Source organism: Bos indicus, chromosome 2 (assembly GCF_029378745.1).
Source record: "Bos indicus isolate NIAB-ARS_2022 breed Sahiwal x Tharparkar chromosome 2, NIAB-ARS_B.indTharparkar_mat_pri_1.0, whole genome shotgun sequence".
NCBI lineage: Eukaryota > Metazoa > Chordata > Mammalia > Artiodactyla > Bovidae > Bos > Bos indicus.
In genome coordinates this window covers 24024043-24038014 of record NC_091761.1, presented here as the reverse complement: position 1 = coordinate 24038014, position 13972 = coordinate 24024043, and the positions used below count along the sequence as shown (strand labels likewise).

Here is a 13972-nt window from a genome sequence, read left to right as displayed (position 1 = left end):
AACCCAATCAAAAAATGGGCCAAAGAACTAGACAGACATTTCTCCAAAGACATAACAGATGGCTAACAAACACATGAAAAGATGCTCAATATCACTCATTATCAGAGAAATGCAAATCAAAACCACAATGAGGTACCATCTCACGCTGGTCAGATGGCTGCTATCAGAAAGTCTACAAACAATAAATGCTGGAGAGGGTGTGGAGAAAAGGGAACCCTCTTTACACTGTTGGTGGGAATGCAAACTAGTACAGCCACTATGGAGAACAGTGTGGAGATTCCTTTAAAAACTGGAAATAGAACTGCCATGCGACCCAGCAATCCCACTGCTGGGCATACACACCGAGGGAACCAGAACTGAGACACATACCCCAATGTTCATCACAGCACTGTTTACAATAGCCAGGACATGGAAGCAAACTAGATGTCCACCGGCAGATGAATGGATAAGAAAGCTGTGGTACATATACACAATGGAATATTACTCAGCTATTAAAAAGAATGCATTTGAATCAGTTCTAATGAGGTGGATGAAACTAGAATCTATTACAGAGAGTGAAGTAAGTCAGAAAGAAAAACACCAATACAGTATATTAATGCACATATATGGAATTTAGAAGATGGTAATGATGACCCTATATGCGAGACAGCAAAAGAGACACAGATGTAAAGAAGAGACTTTTGGACTCTGGGAGAAGGCAAGGATGGGACGATCGGAGAGAACAGCATTGAAATATGTATATTACCATATGTGAAACAGATCGCCAGTCCTGGTTCAATGCATGAGACGGCGCTCAGGGCTGGTGCACTGGGACAACCCAGAGAGATGGGATGGGGTGGGGGGAAGTAGGAGGGGGTTTCAGGATGGGGGACACATACCCCCATGGCTGATTCATGTCAATGTATGGCAAAAGCCACCACAATATTGTAATCAGCCTCCAATTAAAATAAATTGATTAAAAAAATAAACCAAAAATAGCCTTAGCCAACTTACAAAAAAAAAGAGTCCTGTTTTGTTGTTCTTCAGTCACTTAGTCATGTCCAACTCCTTGTGACCCTAAGGACTGCAGCAAGCCAGGTTTCCCTGTCCTTCACCATCTCCCGGAGCTTGCTCAAACTCATGTCCATTGAATCAGTGATGCTATCTAACTATCTCATCCTGTGCAGACCCCTTATCCTTTTGCCTTCAATCTTTCCCAGCCTCAGGGTCTTTTTCAGAGAGTCGGCTCTTTGCATCAGGTGGCCAAAGTATTGGAGTTTGAGCTTCAGCACTGATTCTTCCATTGAATATTCACAGTTGATTTCCTTTAGGAGCGACTGGTTTGATCTCCTTGCTGTCCAAGAGACTCTCAAGAGTCTTCTCCAGCACTAGACCTTGAAAGCATCAATTCAGCCTTCTTTACAATCCAGTTCTCATATCTGTACATAACTACTGGAAAAACCATCACTTTGACTATATGGACCTTTGTCTGCCAAGTGATGACTCTGCTTTTTAATACACTGTCTAGGTTTGTTATAGCTTTTCTTCCAAGGAGCAAGCATCTCCTAATTTCATGGCTGCAGTCACCGTCTGCAGTGATTTTTGGAGCCCAAGAAGATAAAGTCTGTCACTGTTTGAATAAGTAAAATCCGTCAACCCTAACACATCTCTAGAAGGATTATCAAAAGACATGTGGCTATTCAGATTTCCTTTCCTTAGATGGTTTATCCAATGAATTTCTCCCAACTTTTCCTTTAATTTCAAGCACACTTTACCTCCTACTTCACACACACAAATATGCAAATTATTCCTGAAGAATTTTCTCAATTTCCTGCCTAGATTTGAGGCCTAATTTAACACATGTTCTCTTCATTAGGCTAACAGCTTCAGCATTGTCTATAAAAATAACCATTTCGTTGGTTAGTGCCTATCCCATAGAAAGTGCTCAGTACGATCATCAGTAAGAGTAAGCAACTTAGCTGAGGTGACGCATCTAGAAAGTGACAGAGCCTTGATTCCGGCCCAGGTCTGCCCACATCAATTGCACACATTTCTTTAACACACTGATAACACATCCCGGTCAGAGGAGTGTCCTTCCTCCCATCTGTGGGAGGAGAACTCTTCCAGTCCTCCAGGACCCTATTCTGGCACTTAACCTCTCCCTCTTCTTTATATCCAGCTTGCCTCGTAAGTTCTTCACCCCCAGCATTTAGACATACTCAAGACTTTCCCACTGTAAAACCTATAAATAAACCAGCTCCACCGTCGTCCTTTCCAACAACTGTATTCATAGTTGTCATCTCTACTTCCTCATCACTGTGCTCATGAAGCCCCTTGTTCCAAAGTCACGACCCACCTTTTGGCTATTAAGTCTAAAGCATACTTCTCAGTTCTCATTTTACTTGACTGCTGGAGGATATTTAATGATAGCCAATGCCCCTTCAATTTTGAAAGTGCTTTTTTCTTGGCTTCTACTATTGTCATCTCAAATATTTCTGCTGTGAGGGATTCTCTCTGGCCTCCAACACCCTTCCCAGGTGATCTCAACAATCCCAATTACCAGTAGAATTAGAGACAGTGGATTATCTCCCAACAGTCCTTCTAGTAAGAATTTTAAAAGATTGCCAATGACAGTGTCTTCTTATTCTTTGAAAATTTTATCTTAAGAGCTTGTCGATACCTTTAGATGGATGTTAATCATCTTATTCCTTGTGCATATAATAGGAAAATGTAAGTGAAATAAATTGGTTAAGATTCTCCAAGGACTTTTTCTTTATATTTTGAATCTTTCAAATTAACATTTAATTCAGAATAATATGCTTGCCCAAAAGTATTGTGGTGCAGCATTTCTGAAGAGAGCGCTCCACTGTTCAGGATTTTCTTCCAGACAATGGATACCCAGTCTGCAAGTTCTGATGATCAAACATCAGCAGTGTCAATACCCGTACTGATAGGAATTGAGGACCCTGACGATTTATGAAGTGTTAAAATGTGAAAGAAACAAAAAGGTATCAATGAAATATGGCAACTCACATTGCTCTGAAGAGGACATGAGCTTTTTACACAATTTCAGTTACAGGTTCCTGACAAACAGTGGGGGCACCCCCTCAGGCAGAACAAATGGAGAAGGACCTTTCCATGAAAACTTTCAGTTGGTCTCCTGACAGTGGTGGAGGCGGCTGGATGGACAGCGGCCAGGAAGCCAAAGACAAGCACTTCAGGCTTAACACTATGCATGCATGGCCTGTGGTTATTTGCAACTTGAGGTGATGACTGCAGTCAGCTCTCTGCTTTGAGGGAATCTTTAACAATCATAATCCAAAGTCCCACCTAAAGACTTTCTTGATGAGTTATGAATGAATGAAGGCCAACAAGCTTAGGGGCTTTGTGTCTTGCAGTAGGGAGGATAGGGTTTTTTGAGGCTTATGGTGGGAGGAGTCACATCTTTTTTCATTTTAGGGCCTCTGAAGGTCCTAATCTCAGAGTGACCTTTGCTGACCTCTGTAAAGTAGCCTCCATGCAACACACACACACACACACACACACACACAGAGTGGTCTGTTTTATTATTGTTACAGCCTGTAGCACTCTCTGAAATAATTGTATACATTTATTCTGTCTTTAGCCATTAGAATGGACGCCCTGTAAGAGCTGCAACCTGGATGCCTTGTTCAGTGCTGTATGCCCAGAACCTAAAATCGTGCCTGCCCAGCACACAGCATGTTCAAGGAAACATTTACGGAATGAGTGAACCCCAGAAGTAGGTACCTAGAAAACCCAGAAGAAATGAAATGAAATAAATAAAGGGAAATTGATGGTGAAACTAGAAATTTGGACTTCCCACTCCAACAAAATTTTAAAGAGAACAACTTGAACTGTGCTGATGGCATATATAATTCAGACATCTGCAGACTTCTTGCCCCCAGAATTAGCTGAAATGGCAAATTCCAGCGTGTCCAGATCCAGAGACAGTGGACAGCGGACAATTCTCACTGTCCAGGTCTGTAAATTCTTAGGGGTTTTTGACCTCAGAGCCCCTTCAACCTAACCACTGCTTAGGCTCCTCAAGTGCAAATATTGCTCCAATTCTTATGCAAAATTCACCCTTTTTACCAGTTTGCACAAAGGCACAAAAGACCCAGTCTCAACAATCTTTTTTTTTTTTTTTTTTAAGTGAACCTTACTGAGGGTTCATGAAGCTCCCTCTTTTGAAACAGCCTTTGCAATCACCACCTCCCCTCTCCCTAAGCTCTGTAAAGTGGGTTCCTCTTCTAGATTCCTGCAAGTCTGTTCTAAAAGCGGTCCCTGGGGATCTCCCTCTCGACTCCAGCAGCTTATCAAATACCTTGTCCAGATAAATATAGGGTTTTCCTTGAAACAAGTCCTGGTAAGCAAGATGGCCTCCATGTCAAGGCACAGGTAATTACTTGAACGACGGTCTTCTTTAAACACAAAAGGCAAATGTAGGTAGAATACAATGCACTGTTCAGAGCACAAGTTTCTAGGGTGTCTGATTCTGATTCACTGTGCTTGAGCTATTTACAATGGTAAATTGTAGGTAATTCTTGCCTTATTCAGTTGCTAAGCTGTATCTGACTCTTTGCTGCAACCTCATGGACTGTAGCATGCCAGGCTCCTCTGTCCTCCACTATCTCTCGGAGTTTGCTCAAACTCATGTCCATTGAGTCAGTGATGCTATCCAACCATCTCATCCTCTGTCACCCCCTCCTCCTCTTGCCCTCAATCTTTCCCAGCATCAGGGTCTTTTCCAATGAGCTGACTCTTCACATCATCAGGTGGCCAAAGTATTGGAGCTTCAGCATCAGTCCTTCCAATGAATATTCAGGGTTGATTTCCTTTAGGATTGACTGGTTTGAGTTCCCTGCTGTCCAAGAGATTCTTAAGAGTCTTCTCCAGCACCACAATTCAAAAGCAATAATATTTTGACACTCAGCCTTCTTTATGGAGAAGGCACTGGTGACCCACTCCAGTACTCTTGCCTGGAAACTCCCATGGATGGAGAAGCCTGGTAGGCTGCAGTCCATGGGATCGCTAAGGGTCGGATATGACTGAGCGACTTCACTTTCACTTTTCACTTTCATGGATTGGAGAAGGAAATGGCAACCCACTCCAGTGTTCTTGCCTGGAGAATCCCAGGGACGGGGGAGCCTGGTGGGCTGCCGACTATGGGGTCACACAGAGTCGGACACGACTGACATGACTTAGCAGCAGCAGCAGCAGCAGCCTTCTTTATGGTTCAACTCTCACACCTGTACATGATTACTGGAAAAACCTATATTCTTGCCTATATCCATGCAAATATGTTCTATCAGTTAGAGGTGGAGGGTTCCTGACTCCTAAGGGGAAAAGCCAGTTTTATAGCCCTTTACAAATTCATTTCTGTAATCCTATGTTTTTTTGCCTTCCCCTTTGAACTGGTTGTAGTATCTTCTCTGAGTCTCTCATTTAATGAATTAAAATTTCAGTGTGTTCATTTTATTTTTTTCACCTTCTGCTGCTGCTGCTAAGTCACTTCAGTCGTGTCCGACTCTGTGTGACCCCAAAGATGGCAGCCCACCAGGTTCCCCTGTCCCTGGGATTCTCCAGGCAAGAACACTGGAGTGGGTTGCCATTTCCTTCTCCAAAGCTTCAATGAGATATAACTGATAAAATCATAAGATATTAAAAGTAGTACACACCGTGATAGAGATGTGTTCATTTTGTAGTTGCATGAAAGTCATGATTTTATCTCTTTTGAAAGTTACCTTTGTAAAGCAGCAGTTAGGGGTCTGGGGCAGGAAATTGTAGCACACTCAAAGGGGAAACTGAAGAGTGTTTTCAGGGACTATTTACAGAGGTGTGGGCAGAACAGAGATGGAGACAGTGAAGCACCCCAATCAACAGGAGAGGGAAACTGGTACCACCTCTAGGGCTCCCTGGGCACAGGAAGGGAGCTATGGCCATACTTAAAAGGGACACAAGTCATGGCCCAGCAGGAAGGAGCAGGAGAATGAATAATCACTTTTCTCTCCTCTTGTCCGCTGAGCCCCATGAAGCCACAGGATAAAGAAGACAGGGTGGCATAGTTCAGCTTGTTTTCTATTGCTTTCTACATGATTTTCAGTCAAATTAATCTGACAATAATCACAAAATCTCAGGGAATTTAGAGAATCCAGCCCAAGTCTGCTATAAAGAATTTTTTAGAGAGCCTTAAATTACAATTATACTTTATATGTACATAGTTAAATAATATAGCCCTTTGGTAAAAATTCATGAAAGATATACCACCCTTTGATCACTTTCTACCTTTGAATACATATCTTATGTATTCATATCACTTCATTCATATCTTATTCATTCATATCGCTTCCTCTAAAATATTTTTACCATAGTCTTAATAACCATCAAGTTAACAGATACCTGAAAAATATCTAACATTCTCTCCAGTTTCTGGATCCTCAGCCTTTGACCAAGAAGTGAAAAGCTGATGCAATTTTGTATCTGTTTTTATATACTCTTTCACTATAAGTTGGGTGGAAGTCTGGTGAATATACTTTGAAGAAAAGAAAACTTGGATTGGTTTCTGAGTGAACGAACCTTGACACAATAAACCCCAAGCTTCTGCCTGGCCTTTGCACTTTCACACAAGTTAATGTTCAGTTGAGCACCTCAACATGCTCGGGTGGAAAGCAGCAGAGTTGCAAAACGAGGCTGAGAAAGCCGATTATACTGTGCATGATAGTGTGAGGAGAATTCAGAGCTCAGGGAGTAATCTGGAAGGAAGGGGAGAAGGAGGAAGGCCACATGACTGGAGGCTGCAGGAGAGCTGCGGAACAGTTGACTATTTTAAGGATGGCTAATGTTCAGTTGTAAATTGTCTTCTACCAAACCTTTGGTAAAGTTGGCTTCATGAAAAATGTGTGTGAGCGGTTCTGATTAAACCTTAATAAGGAAATAATTTTTTTAAAAAACAGCAATAATGGTTTAAAAAAAAAAAAAAGACGGAATCTGAGTGTTTAGTATATCCTGGGCATTGTGCTAACAAAGGGCTACACTATCTATTCACAGTCACCCGCAATGAGACAGCCAGTATCCCCGCTTTCTAGGGAAGGAAGCTGATGCTCAGAAAGGTAATTCACTTGAGGTAACATATCCAGTAAATGAAAGAGGATCTGACACCAGAAACCAGGCTGTGTTCATAGCACCACATGGCTTTGCAATCACCCTCCCCAGCCTCCTTAAAAAGCTGTCCTTTCGTCTCTGTCATTGACAAGAACCCCCTCCTCCTCTTTCATTTCACAGTCTCCCATTTCACAGTCAAAGGGCTGTAACCAAAGTTTTTCCACATGTGGGTGAGATCTGTCTCCCTACAGTTTCCATCCCCAAGTCTTCCATCTGCTGTCTGGGTCACTCAGAGCAAACATAATCCTTCCTTTATGGAGCAGGCTGTCTAATATTTGAAGATATGTGTAAAACTTCGACGATGGTGGACTTTACATAATGTGCTTTCAACAAATATTCATAGTATAGATGAAGGAAGGCCACATTTGGAGGGTACAGAGTATGGCTGGTAGGACAGCAAATATATAAAAAAGATTTGATCACTTTCTCTGCTGCTGCTAAGTCACTTCAGTCGTGTCCAACTCTGTGCGACCCCATAGACGGCAGCCCACCAGGCTCCCCTGTCCCTGGGATTCTCCAGGCAAGAACACTGGAGTGGGTTGCCATTTCCTTCTCCAATGCATGAAAGTGAAAAGTGAAAGTGAAGTCGCTCAGTCACGTCCGACTCTTAGTGACCCCATGGACTGCAGCCTACCAGGCTCCTCTGTCCATGGGATTTTCCAGGCAAGAGTACTGGAGTGGGGTGCCATTGTCTTCTCCGACTTTCTCTACCTATCTCATAGTCTTATGTTCATACTGCTTCCTCTAAGAAATTTTTACCAAAATGGTAACAACAACCAGGTTAACAGATATCTGAAAGAACTCTTAGAGGCACCACTTTTGGAAAATATGTTTAAGTGCTGCTTCTACCCCAACCCTCAACTACCTACACCTATAAAGGTGGTCAGTGTTTTTCTTCGAGCTAAACCTGTGGGACTAATGAAACTGAGGGCAGTCAACAGTTTGATCCCTTAACCTATAACTTTTGCTTAATCAGTAATATCAGTAACTTCACTGATGAAACTTGCCTTAACTGTTCCTGCACACTGCACACCCTTCGTCAGGTAGCTTAGACAATCATAAGACTCCTTTAGCTGTCCTCTAGAGGCAGTACCTCTGATGGGTGGATCACTATAGTAATGGTTTCAAAAGTTGTTTTTCAGGAACATGGAGCTAGTCTTGCCCAGTTCAGATCAGTTGAGACCACCAACCATTCAGCTGGGCCTGCTGAAGTGCTGGATGGAGAACCTCTTGACATCAGAAGGCCAAACACTCCACCTTTAGATGATACCACCCTGCCATTTTCTTCACCTTTTTCTTATCTCCAATCACCTTTCCCCAGGCCTCAGGTCACCCAACTTCTTTGTCCCATAAATATCCCAAGCTTTTTCTCTTAGGGAAGGTGAATTTAAGATTTGGTCTTCCTTCTCCTCTCTTGGCTGCCTCATGACTAATAAACCTTTCCCCTGCAAACCTTGGCATCTCAGAGTGTGGCATGCTGCATGCTGGGCAAATGAATGCAGTTTAGTAACACTGCTACTGCCGCTAAGTCATTTCAGTCGTGTGCGACTCTGTGCGACCCCATGGACTGCAGCCTATCAGGCTCCTCTGCCCGTGGGATTTTCCAGGCAAGAGTACTGGAGTGGGTTGCCATTGCCTTCTCTGTTAGTAACACTAATACACCCTAAAAAGACATTCATCTCATTCTTTACACATACATTTTTATACAATCCAAGATCCGAATATGGAGAATAGAACTGTTCTTCTAGACCAATAACTGCTGTAAATATTTATGTATATACATACACATATATATAAAATCTTAAAATTGTATAATATATAAAATATATATTTTAAATTAAACTACACACCCAAGGAAAAGTAATTTTGTTGGCATCTAAGACATAACAAACCACTGGGATTAGATATATGTAGAAGGAGCAGTGGCGAGAAGGGACAGTGGTGACTTTCACTGTAGACACCCTTTGCAGCTCTGAAAGATTAAATCGAAATTAGAAATTCTCTAGTCTTATATTCACTATTTGGAAACTACAAAGGTTGGAGCAATCAAACTGTGACGCTAAGACAGTTAAAGAGAAGGGCAGTCGGAGTTGTGGGAGCCTTTATATACAGTGCTGTCTAGGCCAAGAATGACAGTAGACAAAGCTTCAAGTTGAGCCGTCAATTCTCTTCTCTTGGGACGGGAGTCGTTGCGCTATTATTTAGGGCCACACTCTATAGTGCTCACCATGTGTACTTATGTATCACTGTTTGGCAAGGGTCTGCTCTGAAAATTTTGAGGGTCTCAGTTTGCTCCTCCGTAAAATATGGGCTTGTTTTTTGGAGCGTTTCTGGAACACGCTCTAAGCAAGACACTGTGGTGCCTGGAAGCGGATGTCGATCCTGTGCTAGAGGTTTTCGGCGGAGGACAGGAGACCTGAGGAAGCAGGAAAGTGGGCTTTGTTTCTAAAGGGCTGTGACTGTGCGCGCCACACCAGGAGAGGCTCGTAGCTGCCCGGCCTCCACGCGAAACCCCGCCCTCCCGCTCTTTCGGCCCCGCCCGGGGCGCGGGGGGCGGGACTTTGACTCGGGGGCGGTCCGCACGCGATCCCCGCCTTCTTCTCCTCCCCAGGCCCCGCCCAGCGGCGCGGAGGGCCGGGCTCCGGCAAGGGGGGCGGTGGCCGCGGCAGTGACAGCCGCTCCCCGCCCCCGAGGCCGCCACGTCCCTCACGTACCACCCGGCCGAGCGGCGGAGCGGCGACCTGGCGCCCGGGGCTCCGGCTCCTCCGGCGCGGCTCGACATGAGGCTAGCGCGGCTGCTTCGCGTAGCCACCTCGGCCGGCCCGGGCCCCGGGCTGCGCGCCGCCGGCCCTAGCGTCAGCCGCAGCCTCACCTCGGACTCGGGCTCCGGCCCGGCGCCCGAACGCGGCGTTCCCGGCCAAGTGGACTTCTACGCGCGCTTCTCGCCATCCCCGCTCTCCATGAAGCAGTTCCTGGACTTCGGTGAGTAGGGCCCGGGCTTTGGGCCTTCCTGCGCAACCCTAGCCGGGATCTGCGGCCGCTAACCTGGGCCGGGCCCGGCCCGCGCGGGTACCCTTTCGTCTCCGGCGCGCCCCCTTCCTCAACGTCTCTCCTCCGGCGTTTCGGGCTCCTCCTCCGTCCCTCGCGGACGGATCCCTCTGCTCAGGTGCAGGCGTCCGCGCCCCCGAGAGATAACTGGGAGAGTGTGCCTTTTTCTCGTGTATTGTTGAAAAACAAGCCCGGGCCCAAGCTCTTTTCAGCGCACGTGTGCACCTCCGCGCTCGCAGCCAGGCCCTTTCGGAAGAGGCCAGCCCGAGTGAGAGGCGAGTGTGCTGACACCTCCGGGAGTCGCGTTCAGATTCTGCAGAGTGCTGATAAATGCTTAGTTTTGCATATGATGATTACATAAAAGTGGCGTGCTGATAGGGGAAGCAGGTTCTGACTGGCCCGGTGTTTCATAGAATGTTTTCCTTGCCACTGGCTTAAGAGTTTCCACCAACCGTACAATTCATTTCGTCAACAAGAGTTCGCAGCACGTGTAAAGTGCATGGGTACAGTATGCTGTGGGGTTTGTTTACCGAAGTGACTCTCCACTTTCCTCTTTCTCAAATGAGTGCTTCCTGGTTTTCTCTAGAAAAGATGCAGAGGAATTGCAAAGTCAGGCATTTAACTTTAACTTATCATAGCAGGGCGCTAAGATGAAATGGGAAAACTAGTCAAGTCAAAATTTCAAATAGACAAGAGTTATCTTCTGCATTGTGAGTGCGGTTTGGTCACCAACGGATCACTAGTGGCTTGAAAGATAGCAGCGTAGTTAGCCACTTAATCTTAAACTTGTGGTTTACAGTGTCGATTTTGTTTGGTTCAAAGCTCTTGGTTTTTGTTTTTATCTTAAAATGACTGTAGTGTTATTAAGAGGGTGAATTTGACCTCTTTCCCAACTATGCCATTAAACTTCCACAAGAAAATGTTTTCTTTTAATACGATTATTCCTATTGACAATCTCGTTTTTGCTATGGTTGTCTCTTGCTAAAAGAGCAAATCAGTGAGTTTAAAATGCATCACTGAAATGACATGACTTTTTAGTTTGACTTTAAATGGAACTGCTTGCCAAACGCGATTCTACAGCTGTTCTGCTTAGCATCTTGAGTAGGAGTGGAGGAAGGAGCAGATTGCTTTCCAGGAATCAGACAATTAAATAGAACCTACTGGGGGAGAAGCTTGAAGATGATCGCAGAGCAGGCATTGGCAGCTTTTGCTTTCTGTTGCCGGAAAGACTACTCTTCATTTACTCTTTGCGTATGGCAGTTAGTATAGTGGTTCTACCTGGACTCAGTGAATCTTCTCGTGAACATGTCAGAATTTCCACTGCTTCTTAGACAGGTTTTTCTTATAAACCTAAAGTTAGGAAACAAGTTTTTAAAACGATAGCAACAGGTTATATAGGATAGGCTTTTTACAGGTCCTACGTTAATCAGACTGCACCTTGCTCAGACTTGCCTAGCTTGTCTTAGTTCTAAGATGGGAGATGTGAATAATGGAGACAGGAAAATAACCTCACTGATGCTCTACAGTGTGGTTGGAAGGTGGTTCAGAATGTCGCACAGCCCTAGAGACTGGACTGTCTTGTCCCTTGCTCCTCTTCTTGCCTTGTCGTTATGGTGATGATATCACTTGACAAATAACTCTGTGTTTGTCTCTGCCTTATGGCTTCCACTTACTGCTGTTCACACTGTATTTGGTTTCAGGATCTGTGAATGCTTGTGAAAAGACCTCATTTATGTTTCTACGGCAAGAGTTGCCTGTGAGATTGGCAAATATAATGAAAGAAATAAGTCTTCTTCCAGATAATCTTCTCAGGACACCGTCAGTTCAGTTGGTACAGAGCTGGTAAGATTCACTGTTCTTGTGTTTGCAATTTGAGTAGTGTTGTAGACTTTACCCAGAGTTAAAGCAAGTACTTTTTTACTCTGCAGTGGTGTCTCAAGGTAGTAGCAGCATTCCTCCTCCTTTGTTGGGGTGTATCTGGGCTTCAACCTGAATCCTGGACTGTACTACCTTTTGGTTTTGAAAAAACAATCAAATGCACAGAAATACAGACACTATATTTAAGATTTGTGTTATTAAATCTCCAAGGATGTTATTTTATAATGTAATAAAAATATCTACCATAAGTTGATAGTTACCTTTAATCCCTTCAATAACCTTGCCCAGTAGGCATCCGTTTTACAGATGAAGAAATGGAGGTACCTACAGATTAAGTCCTTTGCCTAAGGCAAAAACATTCATGGTAAAGCTGGGATTCAAACTCAGATTTGTTTGTCAGAGAAGGCAATGGCACCCCACTCCAGTGCATTGGAGAAGGAAATGGCAACTCACTCCAATGTTCTTGCCTGTAGAGTCCCAGGGACAGGAGAGCCTGGTGGGCTGCCGTCTATGGGTCACACAGAGTCGGACACAACTGAAGTGACTTAGCAGCAGCAGCAGCCAGTACTCTTGCCTGGGAAGTCCTATGGACGGAGGAGCCTGGTGGGCTGCAGTCCATGGGGTCGCTAAGAGTCAGACAGGACTGAGCGACTTCACTTTCACTTTTCACTTTCATGCATTGGAGAAGGAAATGGCAACCCACTCCAGTGTTCTTGCCTGGAGAATCCCAGGGACGGCAGAGCCTGGTGGGCTGCCATCAATGGGGTCGCACAGAGTCGGACACGACTGAAGCGACTTAGCAGCAGCTTAGCAGCAACTGCTTTATGTTGAAGTCAGATTAATAAAATGTGTTAAAGGGTATACATTTTTTTATAAACTAAATTTATCTTATTGAAGTATATCTTTATAAGTCACAGAAGTTAAAATATTTATTCTATCATTTAAAAACAGTTAGAAGTTATTAGTGGCAAGCCACTCCAGTACTCTTGCCTAGAAAATCCCATGGATGGGGGAGCCTGGTAGGCTGCAGTACATGGGGTTGCTACAAGTTGGACGCGACTGAGCGACTTCACTTTTACTTTTCACTTTCACACAATGGAGAAGGCAATGGCAACCCACTCCAGTGTTCTTGCCTGGAGAATCCCAGGGACGGCAGAGCCTGGTGGGCTCCCGTCTATGGGGTCGCACAGAGTCGGACACGACTGAAGCGACTTAGCAGCAGCAGCAGCAGAAGTTATTAGAATTGTGTAGAAACTATGATCTCTCTTCTAAAAATGACAGTGGAGCTATTAAGGGTGTGCATGCATGTGTGGCCACCTGTATACAGCCTTTCTTGTTAATGTTATTAAAAGTGTTACTCTGTTAACCACTATACATTTCAAACAAAAGAGTTTGCCAGAGTTCAGTCTTAAATGGAAAGAGTCTTAAATGTTGCAAGGCATTTCCCAATTATGATTTATGGAGATCCTAGCTTTCCTGTTGTAACCAATATAATTATGGGAGAAGCTGATATAATATCAACTTTTTAAAATAAGTGAAAGAAATATGACTGCTCCATAATTGATAATCCGATACTCTCCAGTCCAAAAATGAAATAGTTAGAAATGTGGTTTAAGTAAGAGACATTTGTTTAGGAACTCTGATGCAGGGAGAACAGATAATTTTCTATGGAGGTTTATTCCTTTTTTTAAAAAAAATCATTAAAAGTAGAATATGTTATATTTTTTAAATATCGGTGCCTAACACATTGTAGATGTTGACAATTTGATGCCAAAAACTCTGCCTCTGTTCACTGGTGCTGAATTGAGCCTTGAAGCCAGTTTTAGGTGAAGTAGAAAAGAATAGCTTTATTGCTTTGCCAGGCAAAGGAGGACACAGCAGGATC

General features: G+C 44.1%; 1 protein-coding gene across 3 annotated transcripts in view; it reads left to right on the top strand.

Annotated features, from left to right (window-relative positions):
* Positions 1 to 9803: 9803 nt before the first annotated feature.
* The window catches only part of PDK1 (pyruvate dehydrogenase kinase 1), a 42680-nt gene continuing 38511 nt past the window's right edge, over positions 9804 to 13972 (top strand). Inside the window, exons 1-2 of one of the 3 annotated variants that reach the window (XM_070803260.1) lie at positions 9804 to 10143; positions 11910 to 12051. In XM_070803260.1, coding sequence (XP_070659361.1) covers positions 9942 to 10143; positions 11910 to 12051 — 344 coding nt within the window. In that variant the 5' untranslated portion in view covers positions 9804 to 9941. The remainder of the gene's footprint in view (positions 10144 to 11909; positions 12052 to 13972) is intronic. The other 2 variants (XM_070803258.1, XM_019970820.2) reach the window with 2 other exon arrangements.